The following is a 26,925-nucleotide window of genomic DNA, read 5'->3' as shown; positions in this document are numbered from 1 at the left end:
TTTCCATAACAGCTGGCAAAACACAGAGTTCAGTGTCCTAAATAATGTAAGGGGTACCAGAACTGGGGCGTTGTGAAGTAAAGCAACTGCGCCATCATAATTATATTTAACCAAATTCGCCCGCCCAGCCATAGATAACCACAGTTTATTCCATAGTTGAATTTTGTTACGAAATGTAGCAAGCAGCGGGGCAATCTTTAGGCGGGAATAGTCAGTAATAACAGAGGAAATAACCGCACCCAAGTACTTAAAGGAGTCCACAACAGGGACGGGGCAGAAAAGGGATAATGCCAGAATAACCGTGCCCTCTAGGGGTAATAATTTGGACCAATTGTTAGTCTCAAACTCTGTAATCGCTGACATAGCTGCATTCACCGAGGTGGTTGTGACCCCCAGCATCAGAAGCAAGTTGTCTGCATATAACAATAGTGCGTGCAGAAATTAAATTGCAACACCACAAAATGCTCTGCAAGGGCACCTATCTAGAGAGATCCTAAGTTTTACAGTATGAACTTAACACAAATGTATATAAAAAGAAACACCAATAATGTTCACAAGGATAAAAACAAAAAAACACACCATACAAATACTGATACACTAACCACCTATAACAAAACTATGAACACCCTAACCAATATTTTGCAATTGTTGTATGTATTGTCTTTATGACGACAGGGGTGAGTTTGAACAGTGTTTGCTGTCATTTGACAAAGAAGTACTGAGCAATCACCAGCCATAAAATCAATGTGCTCAGCTCCCATCACCATATCTGTGACCCAGACTGTTAAGTAACAGCAAGTATATAGTGTGCTTGAAGGTGAACACTGCAGTATAGCTGCTCACAGAACATGAGCATGTGTACTTTAAAATACGTGAAATTAGAAGCCCTGCTGAAGAAATCCATGAGATAGCTATACCATGATTTGTGTCTACTTAACTACTTCAAGTCCGGACACTTTCACCCCCCTTCCTGCCCAGGCCAATTTTCAGCTTTCAGCACTATCACACTTTAAATTACAACTGCGCGGTCATGCAACTCTGTACTCATGAATATTTTAGCATTTTTTTGAGACAGATAAAACTTTATTTTGGTGGTATTTATTCACCACTGGGATTTTTATTTTTTTTGCTATATAAATGAAAAAATCTAAAAAAAAATTTAAAAAAAGTGTTTTTCCTATAAATATATAATCTTTCTTCATAAATCTTGGCCAAAATGTATTTGGTTATCTTTTTAGTTTTAAAAAAAAAAATAAAAAATTAACCCAAAATTAGTTTATAACCAAAAGTTAATATTTTTCAAATTATTGTTTTTACATTGTTATATATTTTTTTTTATATTATGTTTTCGTTTATAACATACTGTCACCCTAGCAGTACAGTGTCACCATAGTGACACTGTACTACTTGTGGGGGGGGGGTAATGATTTTTTTTTTTTTTTTACACTGATTGCTTTTACACCCATAAAGGCTGTAAAAGCAATAATTTCTCCTGCTCTCTGGCTGCCTTCTTGCAGCCATTGAGAAATACTGTGAGAGCTGTGATTGGTCACGGCTTGTCACATGGTACAAGGCTGTTGTGAATAGCCTTGTACCATGTGACCTCTGTGATCATTCAGATTTCACTAGTAGTAAGCCATGATGTCAGAAGTGACAACTTGCTTACTTCTATTCATGTGATCACTGATTGGCCAGTCAGTGATCACTGATTTGGCCACTCAGTGATCACTGATTTGGCCACTCAGTGATCACTGATTTGGCCACTCAGTGATCACTGATTTGGCCACTCAGTGATCACTGATTTGGCCACTCAGTGATCACTGATTTGGCCACTCAGTGATCACTGATTTGGCCACTCAGTGATCACTGATTTGGCCACTCAGTGATCACTGATTTGGCCACTCAGTGATCACTGATTTGGCCACTCAGTGATCACATGATCGTGCCCTCACACACAGGTCCCGTATAGCGATCGGTGTTCCACTGTGTCCTCCGGACAAAGCGGGCACAGGATCGCGGTGTTGCGTTCTCCCAGGGAGCACGCACAACCTGAAAATGCGGGCGCCGTTTATGAACGGCAACCTGCTCCTGCACTGCTCCCGTCCGGCCGTTTATGTACATGGGCCGGACAGGAAGTGGTTCAAGGATACATTCACCTTCTGTAACACATAACTAAAGCAGCACCTACCCACACCCCCTCTCTGTCCCAGTAGAGGGTAGGGGATCTTTTCCCAGAACCCGCTGTTACAATTTAAGAACAGTGCTCCACCCACCCTGCCACTTAATTTATTCACAGAGATCTGCAAATGAACTACAAGTCCCGGGTTTTAGTTCCAAGTGAACTGTGAAGGGCAGACAGCTGTACTGTTTGCAGGAGCCTGCCACTGCAACTGTGATCCATTGATTGTGGGTGCAATGCTTTGCAGGCTGCAGTGGCAAAAAAAAAAAAAAAAAAAATTATTTTTTTACCTGCAAAATCATGGGCATTTATTTATTTTTACAGGTGAACTTGGCCTCTAACCCTGTAGCTTCTCGCCATTCAAATTTTGTACGGTATACTTGCTTGTACATTAGTAAATAAAACCAATTAGCATGAGGGGAAAAAAAAAAAAAGTTAAAGAATAAAAAAAATATCTTGCCTGTCTTTTTTAGGTCTAAATGCCCTGTCTCTTTCTCTGCTTCGCCGTTTGTGAGGACTTCTGGCATGCGGACCAGATCGACGCCTGTCCATTTGACTTCCTCCTGACTGCCTGGACTCAACAGATGGAGATCTTGGTTTCTCCCTTCTGCAAATAAAAATTGTAAAAAGGATTATCAGGTTATTTCATTGAATATTGGTGCCTTACAACGGGAAATGTTATACTAAGAAAAGTTGTACAATATATTTGTAGCCTAAATGGATGGGTCTCCTACACTTGCAGCATTATTTATTAATGGGTAGATAGTTTATTTTGGATACTGCAAGCTTATTACTCCTGAAACACAATGCATGCCTTCCAAAGGAAGAAAAGTTTTATTCACCTACCAAAAACCCATATAATTAAACTATTTATAACTAGGGTGATCTTATTGTATGGACGGTTGTCCTTCAGGCTTACCTATTAATAGAAGAGGAAGAAATAGAGGAGCTAGCATCATCATGCATTTCATCACGCCAACTGCTGTTCAGCTCTTCCATATGTACATTGATGACATCACGTATTATCTGAAAGGGAAAGAAAAAGAAGCTTTGCATAAAATGATGGCATGCATGCACACACACGAAAAAGGTGCAAAACATGTTACTTCTTGCTCCCCATCTATAAAACTTACAGATGATACCTCCCTACTCCTATATTTCAACAAATTCAATACTTCCAGTACTCCATATCACTAACCAGTGTAGATCTTGACACTTCCACTATGCAAATTTGCAATACCCTTCATATTGTAAGTCCCTTGTACTTTTTCAGTTTCCCAAATGTCTATGCATATCTCCTCAAATGAAATTAACATCTCCATTCCTCAACATTAAAATTGATGACCTACTGAGCAAGACTGTACTGATAATGTATACCAGCCTAGCTGTTAGTTACTGGTTACATCTACCCTAAGCCCCGGTCACATCGGCTGCGATTTGGCATGCGATCTGCATGCGATCTGCATGCCAGAAGACTTGCAAATCGTATGCCAAGTCACACCCTATTGTCTGCTATTAGAGCAGTCATATCTGTGCTGTTATTATTATTATTATTTCAGGTACTTATATAGCGCCATCCATTTACGCAGCGCTTTACATATATATTGTACATTCACATTAGTCCCTCACTCTCAAGGAGCGTTTAATCGAAGGTCCCCAACTCACATTCATACATACACATACTAGGGCCAATTTAGACAGGGTCCAATTAATCTACCAGCATGTCTTTGGAATGTGGGAGGAAACCAGAGTACCCGGAGGAAACCCACGCAGGCACAGGGAGAACATGCAAACTTCAGGCAGGTGGTGCCATGGTTGTGATTCGAACCAACAACCCTATTACTGCCTGGCAGAAGTGCTAACCATTTAGCCACTAAACTGCCCTGACTTGGTCGGAGCCTCACTGATTTCTAAAGTAGTACATGCACTACGTTTGTTGCGATTTGCATAGACATCTGTGTCAGGTATCTTGCAAATCGCAAGGAAATCGGCAGGTCACCAGATTTTGAAATCGTGCGACTTCACTGTAAGTCGCACAATTTCAAAATCGGCTTTGAAGTCACCGGGGGCTAAACCAACATTTTACTTTTCATTATTGCTGGCAACTTAAATCACCAAATGTGTACATCACAGGGGAAACTAAGGATTTTTCTGAATATTTATGTCCCTGCATACACGCACAAAAACTGATGGAAACGGACGAGCAGATTGCACTTGCAAAGTCATCAGTTTACATCAGTTTTCATGTGCGCTTCAATGAGCTTTATTCACGTTGCAGATTCCTACGAAGAAAATAAATCTGCAGGAGATACCAGTGTTGTGAACAAGGCACAGAGGACAATTGATTTCATTGTGCCCTTGCTGAACGCATGCAGAAAAACGGACATCTCTGCATCATGTGGTGTACAAGCCCTTACAGATAACATGGAAGTTCCACTACAAAAATTACTGTCTTATTATAGGATTGCGGAAGGGCAAAAATCTAAATTCACTGGTACCCATCCATACCGATACATCAGTTTTGGGTTACTAAAAAAAAGTCTCAACAAACTACATAAGAATAAACAGCGTTTGAGGGGCGTTTTTCACACTCCTGAAACTCCTATGCAAATGATACTATGGGCAGCACACAGTGTGGTTCACTTTATGAAAACATTTTAAAAAATTAATATCATTACAGTTCATTATAGGAATTTGTGGTGCATTTTTGACGCTTGTAAAACGCTTATAAAATGCGGCAAAACAGCATGTAGGGCGTTGGCGGAAAGTGTTTTTAACGCTTGTAAAAAGGCCAGTCTAGTGCCCATACCAAGACTCTAACGCCTGTCTAATGCTATAGGAGCATTTGCTGAGAGTTAGAAATTTAGTCAAGTGCAAAAAAGCCCTTACCGTGATGCAAGTCTGCTGACAGAGATCATTTGGTCAAGATGAAGTTTATACACAGAAGTGAATGAGGCAGAGCAGTGTCTCATCCCTAATTGAACACTCGCCTGTAGTTGAAGTTAGATAAGCCATAGTGCTCTGGGAATCCTTTGGTATGCATTAAGGGCTAGTTCACACCACAAAAACATGATGCGTTTTTGCTTACAGTTCACACCACAAATTCCTTCCAAATGCATTTCTACATGTATTTTTGATGCATTTTTAATGCATTCCAGTGCATTTTTCCTCTCGTTTTTTTCTTTTCAAAAGGTTTCATGGGTTTTTTTTTCATGTGAGGTGTTCTCGTGTATTTTTGATGGGTTTTGACATGTTCCCGTACAGTTCTGTGCAGAAAACATGCTGTATGTTCTACTTTTCTGCACTAGAAAACACTGGAACTGACTGCACTGGTGTGAACTATACCATTGGAACCCATATAACCTACTGTTGTTGCATAAAAAAAAAAAAATGCACTGGACTGCATCTGGTGTGAGCCAACCTTACATTTTTTTTTATTTTTTTATTTTTTAAACAGAGTGTAAACACTTGCCCCAAAACCATTAATGTTTTTAGTAAACCAGCAAAGTATTACCTCTGTGTAGGATTTCTTTGTTATGTGAACATTCTTTGCCCTGTAAGATTGTCTTCTCCTTTTGTAGTCCCTCATTTCTGCCATAATTTCAAGATGGGACTTTGGACACTTCTGGTCGTCATCTTTGCAGAAAATATAGACGTGGACATCCGTTACATTTAACAGAATGGAAGCAATGAATTTTTACTAAAACAAAACTTTCAGACAAATTTAACTCAGAGTGGCCTAAATAAAGCAGCCAAGAAGCAAGGAAAATAAAACATACCTTGTTTGATCTTGGCAGTTAAATCCTCAAACAAATCTGTTTCATTCATCTCAGAACCAGATCTATCCAGCTTTGTCTTTTGTATGATATAGTCATAGATGGCAAGGCGATCGGCAGACGTTAAATCGCAGATTGCATACTTGTGATTGAAAGGAACTTCAGCAGGTGAAGATGAATATACACCTAAAGTGCAAAAGATCCATTTTTATACATACTCAAGTATATCGTATGGTTTTGTAAAGTTAGATAAATTAAAGGCCATCAAAATCAAAACCAACAAAGCTGTATCACACACTAGGGAAAGTTTAAAAATATATACAGTGGCAAAAAAGAAAAAAAGTGAACCCCGTGAAATCTGCAGTAACTTGCCATAAAATGTGATTGAATCGCATACTAGCACATTATGAAAGACTTAAATGAAGCCCTCCAGCAGAGCATTGTCACGGCTTCCCGAGGCTTCCACTTTCACTAACTCTGTTTTAGTGAACTTTAAAATAGTTTGTTTTGACCAAGCTGGCCAAAGGAATTATTTCTTTTACCAACACATGCAGCAGCTGCAAGTGCTGTATGAACTGTATATATCCTCAACTATATACAGTATACAGACATACCTCAGTTTACGACCGCCTCGTTTAACGTCATTTTCATTTACAAATGAAAATCCTTTGAAAATAATGGCTCGGTTTACACATTTTTTTCACAATACGAACGGATTAATTGGTTTTCAATGCATTTACGATTTTATTTTTTTTAATCATGTCCCTGTACAGTACACTTTATAAAGAGTTCTGAACACAACTTTTTTTTACTTATTTCTGACCTCCGGAATGGATTAATTGGTTTTCAATGCATTTACAAATTAATTTTTAATCATGTCCCTGTACAGTATTTATGCCTTTAAAGTGCACTTTATAAAGAGTTTTGAACAGATAAGACTTTTTTTTTTTAATTTCTGACCTTCGGAACGGATTAATTGGTTTTCAATGCATTCCTAAGGGAAACCGCGTTTCAGTTTACGAATTTTCCACAATATGAAAAGTCACGCAAAACTAATTAAATTTGTAAACTGAGGTACGCCTGTACAGCATTGTGTTCCAACAGCAGGACTGGGACTTCCTGTCCCATTCCTAAAACAAATTTGAGTCAGGATGAGCGATGTTTAGGCAGCCACTCACAGGAAGTTTTGTATGTTTTGAATAAATACAAGGCTTTCTCTCATTGGCGGAGATGGAGAGGAGGGTGGATTATGTCAGTCTCCACCTCAACCAGAGGAAGCTTTGCATTCATTCAGAATATACAAAGCTTCCTGTGAAGGTCAATCAGCCGGACTATTTTTTTTCTGGGTGCAAAATCCCCATCCCACTGCCGGAACAGCTGTAGACTGTATGTAGCCGAGGCTTCATACTGTACTGTTCATACAGCGCTGACAGCAGCTGCATGTGTTAGTGAAGGAAATAGCTCATTTGGACCAACTTGGCCCAAATTAAAGTAGTTGTAAATGCTCAAAGTTTTTTACCTTCATGCATTATGCATAAAGGTAAAAAACATTTAGTGTGCAGCAAGCTGTTTGCTATAGGGGCACCCGAAAGAAAGGAGGAGCCAGGAGCGCCGGCAAGGGACCCAAGAACAGGAGGATCCAGTCTGCACAGGTAAGTAGAACGTGTTTATTTAAAAAAAGAACCTTTAGTATCGCCTTAACTGTTTAAAGTTCACTAAAACATGGAGTTAGGCTTTAAGGTGATGGAGATCCACTTTGTTTAACAAGGGATCACATAAATGCAACATTTCAAGGCCTGTCTGGATACTTTCATCAGGCAAGGCATATGTGATGAATTCAAAAGGTATGTTAACTTGAGCAATTTAGGCTGATCTCAAACATCATCAGTGTGTTAATTTGACAAAGAATTTTATTTTAAGTTGCAGTGTAAAATACCGTACAAGATTACAGTAACAGAAAATGGTGAAGATCTGTACAAACATAAAATAAAAAGCAGTAAACCAAAACAAATAAGGTGCATAGATTAATAAATGAAATGGAGGTGGGGGTAGAACAGAAGGGTAACCCTTTGCTTGTCTATAGTTAAAGAGAATTGCCTATATTCTCTTCACAATGAATCATCAAGAAGAAGCCAAACTCCTATATAAACCACCAGGTTCACAGTCTGTATTCAGGTGTGTGCAATGATAGATCACATCTCACTACAAGATATAATATGGCATACAGGTACAGCCACACACTGTATTCAGCTTCAGTGTAAGGTGAACGAAAGACAGGCTTCAGCTCAACTGATGGCCCATCAGTCACACCCCTTGTGACATGTTTCACCCACATTGGGTTTAACCATAGAAGATTTTATATAAAGCCAATTTTTCATTTACCAAACTCAAAAAAATATATAAATATATATATATATATACACACACACACATATACACACACACACACATATATATATACACACACACATATATACACACACACACACACACACACACAAACATATATATACATATACATACACACACACACACATATATATATATATATATATATATATATATATATATATATATATATATATATATATATATATATATATATATATATATATATATATATATATACACATACACCAAGAGCTGGAGAGTAAACTGCAGTGGAAACAGGACTCTAATGAAAGCAATACTCGAAGTATATACAGATTTACCCTTTAGAAACGGTCAATCCAACCACAAGTGCCATTTCATTTACTGAAGGAGTCTGGTGAAATATGTCACACCATCTTCTTACATTTCTTGTGACTCCAGTGACATATTCTCCCTGCTATAGTTCTTTGCTCTTTTTCTGCCCACCTTACAGTGCTGCTGGATGATCCTTTTTTATTTATTTTTACATTCTCCATAATAAAAAGAAAAAAAAAAAAATTCCAAACAGGGAGAACGGGACCCCCTCATGAAGATTAAAGTGGTGGGAAAAAAAAAAAAAAAAAGTTTCCTGTTGCAAGGTTATATCATAATGTACTAGTATGCACTGCATACTAGCACATTATGAAAGACTTACCTTAGAACAAAGCACTCCAGCGGCGTGCTGCCCACGCTGCAGAAGGCCTCCATCTTCATACCTGTGGGACTGCTGTGGCAGCGAAGAATCACTCTAGTAGTCACGGCTAGTACACTGATCCCTGCTTTTTCCTGGGTCCTAATCTAGCTGCCCTGCTGCATAGGAACCCAAGGCCATCACCTGCTCAGCGTCATTCACAGAATGCCTTGCATTTTCTTCAAGGTGCAGAGACAGGGCAAGAACATCACAATCACCACCTCTATCAATAGGGGTCTTTTTTCGCATAGGTCAGTCATGAGGACGCACAACAATAATACTGGTGTCTGTTTTAGACAGCCAATTCACATATTAACCCCTTAGAAATGGTTAAATACTGACATGTTGGTCTTAGTTTCTCACAAAAACACAAATCCACCAGTCATGGTAACTTTTTTTTTTTTTTTTTACTAAATTTTAAAATATCAGGCCATTTTAAAAGGATATCACTTGAAAAAGGATACTGCACATAAGCACAGTGGTTCTGTGTAATATCAAGATTTATCCCGACCTATACTCACCACTGCTGTGAAAAGGGAGAGAAAATCAATAGAGATATTGTTTAAATGAAAATACAAAGAATGATCAAACACTTTCACCTCTCATAAATTACCCAATTACTTTCAATTAACCCTTTCCTTTACCATACCATTCACTTTATTTTTGGATGTCCCAAATTCATTAATGTGATGTATCAATTAATTTGGACATGATAAAAGAAGCATACAGCTTCCCCTTACTTTAAGTAAGCAACTACTGTAATATCTCTTAATAGCAGGGATGGACTGACATCTCATGGGGCCCCCCGGGCAATAGGGGATCATGGGGCCCCTGTGTCCTTGCCCACACTCAAAAAAAAAAAAAAAAATACCAGGGGCATTTCATGGGGCCCCCTACTGACCCCGGGCCCTTGGGCAGTGCCCGAGTGCTCGAATGGTCAGTCCGCCCCTGCTTAATAGTAAATGAAGTATGAAGTGGTCTGCTATGGTTATACTTTCAAGTCTCACAATACGATATCCAAGCAGCGTCTACACTAGCTTTAAATACGTACAAGACAAACCAGTACCATCTAGTGGCTGGACTGTGAATTGTATCTCACTGAACACACCAAGCAGAAATAAGCCTCCCATTCCAAGGATGCTTGGGTGGAGAAGAATAAAAGGGGCTGCCACTGAAGAACTCCTAAACTTAAAAGCTGCCTGCTTATCATGCTGATCCAGTGGTTTCAATCATTTCTTAATGTCTAATCTAGAGCAAGTATACAGGAGAGCTTACTTCAGCTTCAGATTAGATTGACAAAAGGTTGATCAGTATTTATATCCACAAACAAAGCTACATTTTTTTTTCACCATTTCTGAGAAAAAAAAAAAAAAAAGACATCCAGGGGAAATAAACATTTGGTTCACTTAACTGAACTCTGCTTTTACTCCTTAAGCTCACCAGCTGGAGAGAAAGTGACATACCATGTACTTACAGGCAGGGGCGTATTTACCACATGGCAAAGAAGGCATTTGCCTAGGGCGGCATTTTTTTTTAGGTGGGGCGGCACTGCCCCCCAGAGGAAGGGACATACGCGGCCTGGGGACCAGGTGGGAACCGAGAGGCTGCGGGCTGCTTGATGGTGTATGCAGAACCCGACTCATTCCCAGGGATGTCCAGAGCTGTGAAAGTAAGCGTCTTTCTCTCGGTCGTCGTGGGGGGTGGGTGTTAGTGGAAGGTTCCCTTGGGTGGGGGGGGGATAAGGCAGGAGTGTTGTTGGTCACTGTCAGGCTCTCTCCATAAGGGGGGTTGATCGGTGTGAGTCTCTCTCCCTGCCGGGGGGGGGCGAATCCGATTTTTGCGTTGCCTAGGGCAGCACAAAACCTAAATACACCCCTGTTTACAGGTATTGGAGGGAGCATGCAACTCACTCCCCTCCTCTCACAATGCAGCCCTGGGTGCCTGAAGGCCCTTAGAACTATGTAAGATCTGACCAAGGTAATGTTGGACTGATACAGGAACCCTTTATTCACCCAGACAGGTTTATGGAGAATGAGGAGTGAAGGGAAGGTGTGTATGAGCAGCAAATGGGCAGTGGGCAGTTAAATGAACCTGTTAATTTGAGATTACCTGAGTTTTTGTTTTTTTTACTTTGCACTTACTATCGAAGAATGAGACTTGGGAGTACCTTAACAGTTTAAAAAAAATAATAATAAGCAATACTAAATAATCCTGAAAATTGTTAGGCAGTTGTGTTAAAACATTTCCAATTTCAGTTTATGGGACATTACTTTGGTAGGTCTAATGGAATGTGTAATGTTGTTTCACTTACTTTTGTCCCATAAACCACCTTCACTTGTATTAGGTGCTGCAGCCTCAGCTTGTTTGATGATCTCGAACTGTTTAGCTTTATCTGTTGAAGTAAAGCACATTAATGAATTCAACAAATCTGTAAGTCAGTAGCACTTTTTTTTTTAAATAGCACAAAATACCAATATCCATGTCCAGCACATACTGTATATCGGGTGCCATGACATAACTGATAACCGCTCACAAATGGCAGTTACGTGAACCAGTTGCTTTGCCCTGGATTTAAATTTAAACTGAACCTAACAGATCCCACCCTCTCCTCCACAGATGCATCAGGGGTGTGGAAATGTAAAAATATATATATACTTGTCTAAGCAACTAAAGCCAGGTCCTAATAAAAAAAAATTTAGCCAAAATTATTTAAATCTGAGGTGCTTTTAGGAATGTCCGGGGCATATAAAAATTAAGGGGCTTTACAGCAACTTAAACTTTTAATATTTAACATTGCACTGTTTATTTCCTCCTCACCTCCACGCCTATCTCCAGCACTGTGCCCGGGAACTAGCAGGGAGGAAAGAGACCTTGTAGTGTGACTAGCATAGATTGGGTGCCTGTCAAGTAAGGGGAGTGTCAGGCTCTCAACGCTCAGCAGATGCGCGTCTTGACAAATAAATTAGGTGTTGATCCCAATGAGGAAAAAAAAAACCCTTGCACAAAGAAGCACTTGGGTTCTCAGTACAAGCACCTTCAGAGCAGCCAAATCATCCTCTGTTGAAGGATAAGTTCATCTTTAAAAAAAAAATTATATATATCGTTATCTACCTCCCCTCTCCCTGTTCTTTCAGGAGCTTCAAATTTAGCTATTTCATGTCCAGTTAGCAGCTGGAGAGGCACCCCGCTGAGCTCTGTCTAAAGGGGGGCACTTCCCTGAGCTCTGACTAAAGGGGGGCACTTTCCTGAGCTCTGACTAAAGGGGGGCACCCCACCTGCGCTCTGACTAAAGGGGAGCACCCCACCTGAGCTCTGACTAAAGGGGGCACCCCACCTGAGCTCTGACTAAAGGGGGCACCCCACCTGAGCTCTGACTAAAGGGGGCACTTTGCCAGGGTCTGATGTAAGCAGGGACTCCACTGGACACTAATATAAAGGGGGGGGGGGGGACTCTGATGTATAGGGGGCAATTCCCTGAGCTCTGACTAAAGGGGGCACCCTACCTGAGCTCTGACTAAAGGGGGCACCCCACCTGAGCTCTGACTAAAGGGAGCACCCCCCCTGAGCTCTGACTAAAGGGGGCACTTCGCCAGGGTCTGATGTAAGCAGGGAATCCACTGGACACTGATATAAAGGGGGGGGGGGGGGACTCTGATGTATAGGGGTAAAGTAGGGGATTTTGATATCCATGTGTAAGGTGCTGGAGAAAGGCAGGGAAGAGATAAAGTGCAATGTTAACAATATAAAAAATTTAGGTCGCCATAAAGCCCTTTTTTGGTTTTTAAATGCCCCATATATATCTAATATCACCTCCCCATAGCACCGCCTAATAAAAAAAATCAACCATTCATATTTTCCATCCAGGCAAAGTCATTTCATGGTTTCAAAAGGAACATACATCAATTGAAAATCCCCAGTGATAAAACTGTCTAATTTAGTAATAGTATAAAAATTAAGACCTTTTTTAAATACGGTTTTGGTTAAATTATATATATTTTTTTTTTATCAGGACAAGTAGATTGTCATAAAAGGGACAAGTAGTTTGGGACCCCAATTTAGTCCCTTGGACAAGCAGTTTTTTTTAAACCATTTCCACATCCCTGAAAGTCTATAGGGGCAATCTACTTCCATCTTTGGCTAGAAGTCTATGGAACTAACGTGCGACGCAACCAAGTGAAAAAGCCTGTCACTGCTGGATGTAAAAAAACATTGGATTCCACAGCCCTTGGAACTTGGTAACTATGAATCTGCAGGTGGGGGGGGATTGTTTAGGTCAAGACAAAGAGGCAAAAAAGAATACAAGCACTTATTCATTAAAGCAAGATGGGCACTGACAACAAAGTAACTAATTTATTAGTGAAACAAAAGGTTAACCTCCCTAGCGGTATGATTATGTCAGTATTTCTGTGCTCAAAGCAGTACATTGTTTTCATAGGTAATATTTGTTTTTTTTATTGTAGGCCTGAAATTCTCAGGAATAACTCACTGAAATCTGTCCGAACAAGAGTCTAGTAAACATCCCAGGTATGATAAAATTTGAAAAACGAAATTATAAATTATAATATAATAAATAATCATAAAAAATAATAATAATATAATAATAATACATTTAATTCAATAATGTAATCAAACCAAAAACACTGAAAGTTGAAATAGAGCGCCAAGTTCGCACATCTCTGAGCAAAGTCACAGAATCGTTTTCAGTGTCTGACGACGAATTTCCCCACAAATCATTATCATTCAATTCTGCAAGTGATTCTAATTTACTATCGCTGTTCTCTAGCTGGTCTAAAACCGCTTTTGACCTAAAGTGACGATTTTTGGACACCATGGACGTTTCTCAGTTTCAAGGAAGAAAGAACAGTAAAAATGCAGGCAGGGCACAGGACAAAGCACTCGGCACAAAATGTACGTGAAATGAATTTTGACATTTTTTAATCTCCCGCCGGTTCCATCCCTGTACGTCCCGACGCTCGCAGGGAACAGAACCCGGAAGACTGATGCCGGCATCGGCCGGAGGAGATAGCCGAGGAGGATGCAGCGGGAGGACAGCACGGGACTGCAGGACCAGGTAAGTGATCCAGGGATCCCAGAGCAATGCTGCAGTGTAATCTCCAGTGTAGCTCGGGGTTACCAACTCTGGTACTGAAACTTTACCCCGAGCTACACTTGGGAATATCGCAAGGGGGGTTAAAGTGATTGTAAACCCTCACCGTAAAACAACCCATTCAGTTTAAAAAAGATATAATAGGAAAAACATTTGTGTATACATATAAAAAACAAAACCTTGTTTTTTTCTTTTATATAAGTGATCACATACACTCTGTCCGCAGCTACAGAACACCGATCTTCCCAGTGAAAAGCTGTGCGGGGGGTTGGAGGAAAGCAGGCTCCGTCGCCAGCATAGCTTGAGAATTGACCACGGTGTGTTTTCCTGCTTAGTGTGGTCAGTTTTTATTAGGCAAGCAGAGGGACTGTCAGGAACACCAGGGATTTCACACAAAGGAAGCAACACAGAGAACAGGGCCCTCTTTCAAACAAGTATATGGTACAGCGGGCACAGGAATATGAAATGTTTTTACTCCAAGATGACAGTTCTGGTACTTATATCTTTACAAACAATTTGAAGTTCAAAAACAATGTGAACTTCAAAAGTGTAATGATGCCTATCCATAGTGCAAAAATCTATCAGGTAGTACAGGATACAGCATAACCGCTATAGCAAATACTGCCATCACCCAGCTACCTATGCAGTGTGGATGAGGTTTGTGAATCATATAGGTGCCTGACCAGAATTACCATTTTTATAACTGGATAAAAATTCAATATGTATTTAAAAGTGAATCTGGCTGTTTTTGCTGAAGTAAGATTTAAAAAAGGGAAAAAATACAGCAGCTGCATTGCACGAGGGTCAACATTACTAATTAGAAACAGTTTAAGGAGGAAACCACACTTGAAAAGTTATTGATAAACCTGTCATAGTATTTGGAATTCCGAGAAGCCAGTGTTTTAACATTGTCTTATAGGGGGTCCCCTAACAGACATCGCATTCAGATCCTTAACCTCCACCGTAGAAGCACCGAGCAAACTCCAGTCAAAACACCCTCCCCCCCCCAACCCAGAATACTAAATGAAATATCAGCAACAGCAAACTGATATTGTACCACTCACCCTGCTCCTCACACATACAGAAAAATGGTATAAACAAACACCCTGAGAATTCGAATATACGTACCCAGAACAATGCAAGGTTTGCTTGATTTTTCATAAAAAAACTTGGGTTCATATGCTTCTGTCTGCATTTATAAAAAAAAAAAAAAAGGAAGGAGTTACTCTGTGCAACATGGGAAACAAGAATAATCAAAAGCATATAGACCCCTTGCACACAGGGCATCTAGCAACTGTGCACCCCCCAGGCACATGTGCAGCATCCAGCCCCACTGCCTGAGCATCTATGGCACACCGTGGCTGGAAGCTGTACTTAGATGTACTTGCATTAAGGATGAATGCCTGGAACGCAGTGTTCAGCCCCATCCAGCTGCAGCCTGCCAAAGATTCTGACAGGTTGCAAGTAACTGGGCAGCACTTGTACCTCCCAGGCACACAGCAGCTAGGCACTCCATGTGCAGGGGGCCTTTTTTACACTAGCAACTATACTTTTATTATGTAAAAATTGCCAGGCCCAGAAGTATGTTCTCTGCCAGTAAAATGACTGTTCATTTTAGATTTCTCTGAATTGTGCAATAGCAATATCAAGCACTGAGGACGTGCGTACAGGGGGAACCAGATTTCATCACAACAATAGAAAAATGTGACATCATATGCTGTACTTCTCTTGAGGAGTCCTGGTTATAGGTCAATGTATAATGTACAACAAAATACGTTTCTTAGGAGTTACCTCTTCTTTACTGTAGCCCAGCTTTCGTAGTCTGCATACACTGACATGCTTTTCCAGAAAAGATTTAGGCATCCTGTGATTACAGTCATAGGGACAGATCGCCATCTCCTAACAGAAGAGAAGCAAGGTTAGCTACAGTGCTAATAGAAAAATGCTTTACTGAAAGGCTGCTCAAAGTCAGTAAAATACAATTTTCACCTAGGACCTATAGACCACGCGTGTGTGTATATATATATATATATATATATATATATATATATATATATATATACACACATACATACATATACACACACACACACACATACATACATATACACACACACACACACATATATACATACACATACACACATTTTAGTGATTTGTAGTTCAAGCCACATAGATACTTATCCTGGGACTGAGATACCCCTGCACCTGACTATTCAGAAGCAGGGGTACATGGGAAGGTTCATAAAGTCTATATTGAACACAACTGACCGCACACAGCAATACTACACAAAACCTGAACCCCAAAAAATAGGACATGTTCTACTGCTGACCTATCAAAGGGTGGTTTTCTAGCTTTCACAAAAATTACTGAACAGATCAAGAAAACATCCAATTGTATAAATATTTTATCCAGGGTGGATTTGATTTAAATCAAACTGATTTAAATCACGATTTAAAATCACTAGTCAGTAAGGCTTGATTTAAATCCTAGTTTTCTACATAGACTAATTCTTGCTGGTATAACTTTAATATGCAAGTAGATGAAGATTTTTAGAATAACAACTTTTCATATTAGTTTTTTTTATCCCCAGTTTAATAGGTTAATCATTCATATTTGGACAACTTTTCTGTTGTACTTAGGAAGGAGAAAAATAATCATTACCTTAATAATAACAATTTAAATAGATTAATTCAACTGAAACAATAACATTCCAGCATGTTATTTGCTTAAACAAACATCCATGTTTGGTAACTAATTTGGCTAAACAAAATATATATATTTTAAGAAACTTAGACTGTCAGCCCCTTCCTCCTCACACTTAGTTTCACTTTCTTCTTGTGCAGATCTATTCCACTCCAAACAATCAGAAAAATATTGTTTCTATTCTATTCACTGAACTTCTTGAAACTTATCACTGAAGGGGTTGATTCTGTATTCATAGGTTTGTAGAAGTTAGGATTAAGGTCTTTTTCTTAACTCTGTTCATGTTATAACATTTTTGCTGTGAAGAAGAGACATGTGATCTCCGCTGAGTCAAATTCAGTTTTGAGAACTGCAAAAGTAAACCAAACATCTGTGATAATATCTTGTAGGCAGAGAAACTGCCCAATAATCTTACAAAAACCTCTGGAAGAGCATGACATTGTGAATGGATTAATGGAATTTATTTACCAAACAAATTAAACATATACAGCCTTATTCTACATAATTAAAAAGTAATCTTTATTTCATGATGGAATAACCTTTGGATGGTAATATATTTTCCTCAAAAAGCATTTTATTTAAAAAAATCCGATTTAAATAAAAAAAATCCGATTTAAATAAAAAAAATCCGATTTAAATAAAAAAAAAAATCCGATTTTTCTGATTTTTTTTTTTTTTTTAAATCATTGATTTTTATCCACCCCGATTTGATCTGAACGATTTTGAAACAAAGTGGTTGAAATTTCCAGAAAATTGTCTCTGTCCAGCATAGATGTTGTTTTTAACACCTATCAAACCTCTCTATATGCTAGGCAGGTAATCCAAATAATGCCTGGTACAAACACCAAAATTTCCTTTCGTTCAACCCAGGGGTTGAATGACAAAAAAAAACACACACAAAAAAAAAAAAATAAACCCTGAGGAGCTCACGAGGAGGTCGCTGTGCTAACTATGTGACGATCCTGCTGTGCTAATGTGACCGCCCCCCTACTAAAACACACTGGTCATCGCTTGCAGCCATTGGCTGAGAGCGCCGATTGGATTCCGATCATCTGCTGGTTTTCCGGAATGCTCGTTCAACAGACTGGCCTCTGTAAGACAAGGACCTGTACACACGGGCCGATTGTTGGCTGGTTTGTACTATACCAGCTGATTTCAGCCTGTGTGTACAGAGCTTGAGGCTCAATATCAGTGAGTCAGAAAATCCCCCACCAGACGATATATCCCATTATATGCAATGTACAGAGAGATATCCTGCACACCTGCCTATGGTGGTGGCATAATAGAAAATGGATCATTAGAGGATTCCCCTCACTTCATCATACAGTGATAACTGTAAAATTGTGCATTTCCCATCCCGTTCTGGGGACAGAAATCCGCAGGACAAATAAAGAGGAAAAACAGCAATAAAACACCTGTCATGGGTTTCAACGCTATAAAAAATATTATAAAATAGGAAATAACTGGCCTAAAACATACATTTTAAAGCCACATTTAAGGATCAGTTTCAATCAGCAAAATACATTCTGGGTGCATCAAAACAGTAATTGCAAAGTCTTACAACTTTTCTTTAAAAAGAGCCCACAGCCTGAGTAAAAATGTCCCTGGTCATCACGCAGAAAGAACTCTTATTCTCTGTATGAAAGCAGTGGTCTCTATGCAGAGATCTGATACATCCCCTACTAAGGTTTGCTCATCATAGAGCTCTAGTTCTAGCAGGAAGTTTATCAAAACCCTGTGGAGATGACTGCCCTTTGAAAACACATCAGACCTCAATGGACGGGGTAATGTGTTAGGAACATAAGGATGTCCCATTGTTTGATGGAAAAGAAGATTATTAACCTACAGAGGACTGAATTCAAAGACACTCCAAAAATCAAAGTGAAAAAATGATGGAGCAGGCTAGTCCATTTTACTGAAATTTCATTGCAGCAACTCAAAATGGTACTCAGTAGTTTGTATGGTCCCCACGTGCTTGTATACATGTCTGACAACGTCTGGGCATGCTCCTAATGAGATGACGGATGGTGTCCTGGGGTATGACCTCCCAGATCTGGACCAGGGCATCACTGAGCTCCTGGACAGTACGAGGTGCAACTTGGCAGGGTCAGATGGACCAAAACATGATATCCCAGAGGTTTTTGGATTTATGTCAGGCGAGCGTGGGGGCATTCAATGATATCAATTCCTTCATCCTCCAGGAACTGCCTGCATACTCTCACCACATGAGGCGGGCATTGTCGTGTACCAGGAGGAACCCAGGATCCACTGCACCGGCGTAGGGTCTGACAGTGAGTCCAAGGATTTCATCCCGATGCCTAATGGCAGTCAGGGTGCCATTGTGTAGCCTGTAGAGGTCTGTGCATCTCTCCATAGATATGCCTCCCCAGACCATCACTGTCCCACCACCAAAATGGTCATGCTGAACCATGTTACAGGCAGAATAACATTCTCCATGGCTCCTCATGGATTTCTGACCCTTTCATGTCTGTCACATGTGCTCAGGGTAAACCTGCTCCCATCTGTGAAAAGCACAGGGCACCAGTGGCGGACCTGCCAATTCTGGTGTTCACTGGCAAATGCTAATTGAGCTCCATGGTGCCGGGCAGTGAGCACAGGGCCCACTAGAGGACATCGGGCCCTCAGACCACCCTCATGAAGTCTGTTTCTGATTGTTTGGTCAGGGACATTCACACCAGTGGCCTGCTAGAGATCATTTTGTAGGGCTCTGGCAGTGCTCATCTTGTTCCTCCTTGCACAAAGGAGCAGATACTGATCCTGTTGATAGGTTAAGGACCTTCTATGGTCCTGTCCAGCTCTCCTAGTGTAACTGACTATCTCCTGGAATCTCCTCCATGCTCTCGAGACTGTGCTGGGAGACACAGCAAACCTTCTGGCAATGGCATGTATTGATTAGCCATCCTGGAGGAGTTGGACTGCCTGTGCAACCTCTGTAGGGTCCAGCTATCGCCTTATGATACCAGTAGTGACACTGAAAGCAACAAAATGCAAAACTAGTAAAAACAGTCAGGAAAGAGGAGTAGGGAAAAAAATGTCAGTGGCCTCCACCTGTAAAACCGTTCCTGTTTTGGGGGTCATCTCATTGTTGCCCATCTAGTGTACCTGTTAATTTCATTAACACAAAAGCAGCTGAAACTGATAAACAAGACCCTCTGCTACTTAAACTGACCAGATCAATATCCCGGGGGTTTAATTACCTGGATGCTATACTCTGATTAAAAAGTTTTCTATAAAACTTACACACACACACACACACACACACACACACACACACACACACACACACACACACACTTGTAAGAAAACCTTTCCTTTCAGAATCAACATTTTCTAAGGGGCACTATACTACAAAATACTCCCACAAATGCGGGCCATTGATTGCAAACAAGATTTGTTGCACACACAAAAAAGTATTTTCCTATCAAATTCATTCAAGGCCATGTTGCAAAAATTAATACACCCCAATGAAAGTCTTAGCAGCAAAGCTAAATTTTACACAACAAAATCCTAATTAAAAAGAATGAAACTACAGGTGAGCCTAATTATTCATTAAACAGGTGTCCAGCAGACAGTTAATTATTAAAGGGAGTCACTTAACCCCTTGACGCCAACGTCACACAGAACTGGGCTTTTTTCCCGTGAGGCCACATATCAGCGCACCGCACTGCATGGACCCAGCACAAAGACCGCGGTGTCACTGAAAGCCCCGGGTCCCATTCTAATGATTGGGACCCAGGACTCCCGATTCTGGGTCACAAGATCGCTGTGATAGCCTCTGATTGGCCCTTGTTTTTTTTCTATCTATGAATGGAGAAGAGAGATACATTCTATCTCTCTAACTCCTGGCATAGAGAGAAAACAAAAGTTTGTAAAAAAATTAGAAAGAAAAAATACCTGGATCAAGGTTTGATCTAGTTCAGTGCCAGGGTTATTGTTTAGGTCAAGGTCAGGGTCAAAGTTCAGGATTAAAAAAAATTGGTATTAGTGTCAATGTCAGTGTGTTTTAGGTAAAAAAAAAAAACAAAAAGGACAAAAACAAAATACGCACAATTGTTTCTGGGCTGTACTACGGGTACAAACAACAAATAACATACACATAGATGGTATCGCTGCAATTGTCAAGAGCTGGAGAATTTATTTTGGGTTGTTCTTTGGTGGTAGGTTATGGTAGTAACAAGAAACACACAGTTAAATAAAAAAAAATATTTTTTTTTCACTATTTTGGGCCAGTTTTCCTTTGATAACAAAAAAACAGGAGCTATCCATTACCATTTACCACCAAATGAAAGCCCAATTTGTCCTGAAAAAAACGTGGTATAATTAACCTCAATGTATAAAGTAGTTGTGATCATAACATGTACGGTTTTACTAACACCTGTCAATGTTGCAAAATTGTGCTTAGGTATTTAGGTTTGTTTTACCCTTAGGCTTGAAGGGGTTAAAGAAAACCCCTTCCAATTTCATGCTGTCAGCAATGGTACCACATGGAAGAGAAATGTCACAAGGCCTGAGAAAGAAAATAAATTATTTACACAAGAAAGGTGAAGGCTACAAGAAGATCGGAAAAAGCTGTAATAATCAGTCAGAATACTGTAGAAAAAGTGATACAAAAACGTAACAAAGATGGAACTGCAACCATCTAACAGAGACGTCCAGGCCATCCACGGAAGTTAACACCTCGACAGGAGCGTCTTCTAATAAGGGTTGGAAAAACAAATGGCCATGCAAGTTCACTGCAGTTAGCTAAAGAAGTAGAAAGCTAAACTGGGGTGATTGTTTCCCATCACAGAATATGGCATACACTTCCGAGGAATGGCATGTATGGGTGTCATCCACGAAGGAAGCCTCTCCTAAAGCCCATGTACAAAAAAGAATTTGCCAGGGTCCGTGCTGAAAAAGAAGACTACTGGGACTCTGTACTCCGGAGTAATGAGACCGAGATAAATGTTTTTGGAACGGATGGCTTCAAAACTGGCGTTGCAAAGGTGAGGAGTACAAAGAAAAATGTATAGTGCCTACAGTGAAACATGGTGGTGGCAATGTCCTTCTGTGGGGCTCCATGAGTGCTGCTGGTGTCAGGCATTTCAATGATGGTACCATGAATTCACAGATGTACTCTTCTATATTGAAAGAGAATACTCCATGACCTTGGTCGCCGTGCACTCTTCCAACATGACAATGATCCAAAACACACATCTAAGTCCACTGTTGCATTTCTGAAGAACAACAGAGTGAAAGAGATTCATTGGCCAAGTATGTCTCCTGATCTGAACCCAATCGGACACCTATGGGGAATTCTGAAGAGACAAGTTGAGCATCACTCATCATTCTGTATCCAGGCTCTAAAAGAGGTTGTTCTTGAAGAATGGAAAAAGATAGATGTTGCAATATGTCGCCAATTTGTTCATCCCATGCCTAGAAGACTTGGTGCTGTCCTTACAAATCATGGAGGTCATACAATATACTAGATGTAGTAGTTTTTGTTGTGGGGTGTATTCATGTTTGCATCAATTAATTTGAGCAAAACTGAAGATTTTGTAATCTACGTTATTATTATTATTATACAGGATGTATATAGCACCAACAGTTTGCTCAGCACTTTACAAAATGAAGGCAGACATTACAGTTACAATACAATTTGGTACAAGAGGAAACAGAGGGCCCTGCTTGTTAAAGCTCACAATCTAGGAGGAAGGGTTGAGTGATACAAAAGGTAATCGCTGTGGGGGATGAGCTGATGGAGGAAATAAAAGGCAGTTTACTAATTAGAAGCAGGATAGACTTCTTTAACAACTTGCCTACCGGGCACTTATTTCCCCTTCCTGTCCAGACCAAATTTCAGCTTTCAGCGCTGTCACAATTTGAATGACAATTGAGTGGTCATGCAACACTGTACCCATATGAATTTGTTATTTTTTTCCACACAAATTTCTTTTGGTGGTATTTAAGGACCACTGGGTGTTTTTATTTTTTGCACTATAAAAAGGGAAAACATTTGGGAAAAAAAGGTTTTTCATTGTTTCTATTATAAATTTTGCAAACAGGTAATTTTTCTCCTTCACTGATATGCATTGATGAGGCTGCACTGATGGGCACTGATAGGCAGCACTGCAGGCACTGATGAGGTGACATGGATAGGCAGCACTGATATGCAGCAATGATAGTCACTGATAGGCGACTGGTGGCACTGCAGGCACTGATCATCAGTGCCGATCTCCTCTGAGGCAGCTACCGGTTATCGACCGTACTTTCCTCATGCTGTGACAGCGTGAGGAAAGTGCTGCCAATAACCAGCAACTGCATTTACTCTGTGATCTGCTGTGTCATTGGACAGAGATGATCACGGAGATTGCCGGGTGCGCGTGGGAGGGCACATTCTGAGAGGACCGAGCTGTAGCCGTCAATCAGCTATAGCACAGTTAGTAAGTGGTTAAAGAGAAAGGCTTTCAGGGATCGTCTAAAGATGGATAGATTAGGAGATAGCAGATAGACAGATTGGGGTAGGGAGTTCCATAGGATGGGAGAAGCCCTGTTATATTATTAACTTTACTTTCATGTAATGAGCTATACAAATGTTCTATAAAACTCAAGTTTTGTCAAATTTTGCATACTGGTCTTGTGTTCATTGAGATATTGATTAAAATCTTAATTTTTCAAAAGGGCTGTAACTCATTTATGCTGAGCACTGTATATGCGCATGTGTATGTAAGGCTACATTAACACAGATGGCCAGAGGAGCACAGGTTGTGCTGAACACACTTCTGGGCACAGCAACACTCTGTGTTATGGCTGCATACAAACTGACTGATTAGCTGTGGCCAGAGCTCTGCAAAGATGCTGACCCTTGATGCGTACTGCCTGCATCCAGGGTCAGTTTTACAGGTACTTATAAAGCGCCATGAATTTACACGGCACATTTATTATACTGAACCCAGTTGCGGACCGCCCCACACAGATACACTGCTGCAGGACAGCACGCCCGTCGCCCTGGCTGTGCTATGACTCGTTACAGTACAAGCCAAACAGGGGGTTCTGGCCAATTAATTATGGCCGGGACCACCCATCGGCAAAGTGGATGACAGGAGAGAGCTCTAAACGACACAGAGCTGTGTCTTGACAGTGTAGATGTGCCGTTTTTTGTTTCCCTGCAAAGCAGGGAATAAAAACCGAAACATTCCTTAGTAAAATCAAGACACAGTAAACACTTAACACATTGTTAGACACACAGTTAACCCTTTGATTGCACCTAGATGTTAAAAGAGAAGCATAGTATTTATTTTTTTTTTAATCATACATACCTAGGTGGATGCAGCATTGGTCTGATGCTGCATCTGTCCCCTGACGTCTGTTAGGGTTAGAACCCAGTGATCACATGACTGTTGATCACCGAGTTCTCACAGTCACTCTGAGCAGAGAGCGCTGACTGTCAGTCAGTGCTGTCTGCTCTGCGCCCCCCTACGCACGCACTCACCGAAGCGCTAGGCTGTGGAGGGGGAGGGCGGATCGCTGAGAGGCTGAGCCAGGTGCCGCTCCAGACTTGGAGGTGAATCCCAACTTTAAATTCAGGATCTTTCCCCAGGCCGGACTAGCAGAGTGACATCAGAAAACAGCTGGCTTCAGCCCGCTGTCAGCTGCAAACAGGTCAAAGGAATGCAGAATGAATTACACTCCTATGATCCACAGCCAAAAGAGCTTTCCAATCCAATTCGATTGGCTGATACAAAGCAGATCAATGCTGGGAACTCCGCTACAAGGTAAGCGGACGAATAAGGATTTCTTCAGCTCCTTTTTAACCGCTTCCTGACCACCCTATAGCAGAAATACTACTACAGAGAGGGATGGGTGCACAAAATCACGTATATCCGTGACTTTGCATTTCTGGGTAGGGGGCGCACATGAGCCAAGTGCACCCTACCTGCACTGCCATTTGCAGCCGTGGTTGTCAATCGCCGGCGCCCAGTGATTACCAAGGATCTCCAATGGGGAGGAGAGCTGTTTTGTATACTAACAGTTCTCCTCCCTGTCAGCTCGGGCACACTGCTTTGGATGGCTGTGCAGAGCACAGCCATTCAAAGCAGTGTGCTTACAGTGAAGCACACAGACACTGCCCCATAGTAAAACACACCCAGCACACAGTTAACTCTTTGATCACCCTTATGCTAACCCCTTCCTGCCCAATGCCATTAGTACGGCGTCAGTGCTTTTTTTTTTTTTTTTTTTTTTTTTAACACTGATCACTGTATTGGGGTCACTGAGGATGTTAGTGACACCAAGTCAGTTCCCCCCAGTGTCAGAATGTATGCTGCAGTCCCGCTATAAGCCGCTGATCACCACTACTACTAGTAAAAATTTAAAAACCACAGTATCTATACCACCATTTGTAGACGCTATAACTTTCACGTAGACCAATTAATTTACAGGTATTGGGATTTTTCTTTAGCAGACATGGCAAAGAATACATTTTCGCCTAAATATGACAAAATTTTATTTTTTTAATTTGTTTACTGGACATGTTTAATAGCAAAAAGCCAAAAAATATAGTTTTTTTTTCTTAAAATTGTTGGTCTTTTTTTTTTATGAATGCAAAAAAAAAAAAAAAACACTGCACAGGCGATCAAATACCACTGAAAGAAAGCTCAGTTTGTGGGAGAAAAAAAAAGTTTGTAAATTTAATTTGGGTGCAGCGTTGCATGACCGTGCAATTGTCAGTTGCTGCAAAAAATGGCCTGGTCAGGAAGGGGGGGGGGGGGGTAAATCCTCAAGGGGGCTAGTGGTTAATTTTGTGAGTCCCCTTCAAGGGTGACTTTAACCGCCTCCCACCTGCCATATAGTAATATGACGGATGCAAGGTGGTTCTCTCGTTCTGGGAGGACGTCATATGACGTCCTCCCATTCTAACCCCACATGCGTGGCTCCCGGAGCATGCAGCACGGCGATCGGCGGTGCGCTGTGTCCCTCCGACACAGCGGATCACCGATCCACAGAAAGAGCTGAAGATGTCGGCTCGGTCATGTGATCAGCTGTGTCCAATTACAGCTGATCACATGTAAACAGGGAAATGCCGGTTATCGGCATTTCTCTCCCCATGAGCTGTCATGCTGACAGAGGAGAGGAGAGCATATCCGGTAATTGGCATTCCTCGGAGGGGACATGTACACTGATCATCAGGGCACTGATGATCACTGTGCCCAGATGATCTGTGTAGCCCCAGCAGCGCCACCTGTCAGTGTCCATCAGTGCCAGCTCTCAGTGCTCATCCATGCCACCTGCCAGTGCCACATCAGTGCCCATCTGAGCTGCCTTTCAGTGTCACGTATCAGTGCTGCCTATCAGTGCCATATACGAGTGCTGTCTTTCAGTGCCCAGTGATGCCTGTCAATGCCCATCAGTGTCGCCTATCAGTGTCCATCAGTGCAGCATCATCAGCACACATCAGTGAAGGAGAAAAATCACTTATTTACAAAATTTTATAACAAAAACCTTTTTTTTTTTTTCAAAATTTTCAGTGGTTTTTGGTTTAAGAAAAAATAAAAAACCCCAGAGGTGATTAAATACCACCAAAATAAAGCTCTATTTGTCACAAATAAATGATACAAATTTTATATGGGTACAGTGTTGTATGCAATTGTCATTCAAAGTGCAGCAGCCCTGAAAGCTGGACATTGGCCCGGGCAGGAAGGGGTAGAAGTGCCCGGTAGGATTGTGGGTAAACACTGGAATGTGAGCTCTGCAGTCCTCATGAGAGTCACATGTATACAGCACTGAGTGGCACAAACATCACCCAGCAGAGTCCAGAGCAGACGAGGTACAGGCTGCGTGCTCTCCATAGGAAACATCCCCATCATCTCCTACCTGCTCCTCTCCAGGACAGCTCTGCTCCCAGCCCAGTTCCCGTAGCAGATCGTTCAGCCGGCTCTCACATCGCTCAGTGTATTCCTTCAGCTCCTGCACCAGAGACTGGCGGCTATCAGCACTCAGAGTCTCCATCTCCCCCATTCACCAGTACAGCCAGCACTGAAGAGACGAACACAGGAA

General features: G+C 41.0%; 1 protein-coding gene across 1 annotated transcript in view; it reads right to left on the bottom strand.

Moving 5' to 3' along the window:
- SNRNP48 (small nuclear ribonucleoprotein U11/U12 subunit 48) overlaps window positions 1-26,925 on the bottom strand; it is a 27,385-nt gene extending 460 nt beyond the window's left edge. Inside the window, exons 1-8 of the mRNA XM_089656582.1 lie at window positions 26,743-26,925; window positions 15,954-16,061; window positions 15,291-15,351; window positions 11,367-11,447; window positions 5,959-6,141; window positions 5,694-5,815; window positions 3,099-3,205; window positions 2,640-2,786 (exon numbers count right to left, since the gene is read on the bottom strand). Of these exons, the coding sequence (XP_089512708.1) occupies window positions 2,640-2,786; window positions 3,099-3,205; window positions 5,694-5,815; window positions 5,959-6,141; window positions 11,367-11,447; window positions 15,291-15,351; window positions 15,954-16,061; window positions 26,743-26,886 (953 nt within the window). The 5' untranslated portion in view covers window positions 26,887-26,925. The remainder of the gene's footprint in view (window positions 1-2,639; window positions 2,787-3,098; window positions 3,206-5,693; window positions 5,816-5,958; window positions 6,142-11,366; window positions 11,448-15,290; window positions 15,352-15,953; window positions 16,062-26,742) is intronic.

Source organism: Staurois parvus, unplaced genomic scaffold (genome assembly GCF_062004578.1).
Source record: "Staurois parvus isolate SC_StPar_1 unplaced genomic scaffold, SC_StPar_1.0 ptg000919l, whole genome shotgun sequence".
In the NCBI taxonomy this organism is placed as follows: domain Eukaryota; kingdom Metazoa; phylum Chordata; class Amphibia; order Anura; family Ranidae; genus Staurois; species Staurois parvus.
This window is presented reverse-complemented; position numbering and strand designations above follow the sequence as displayed.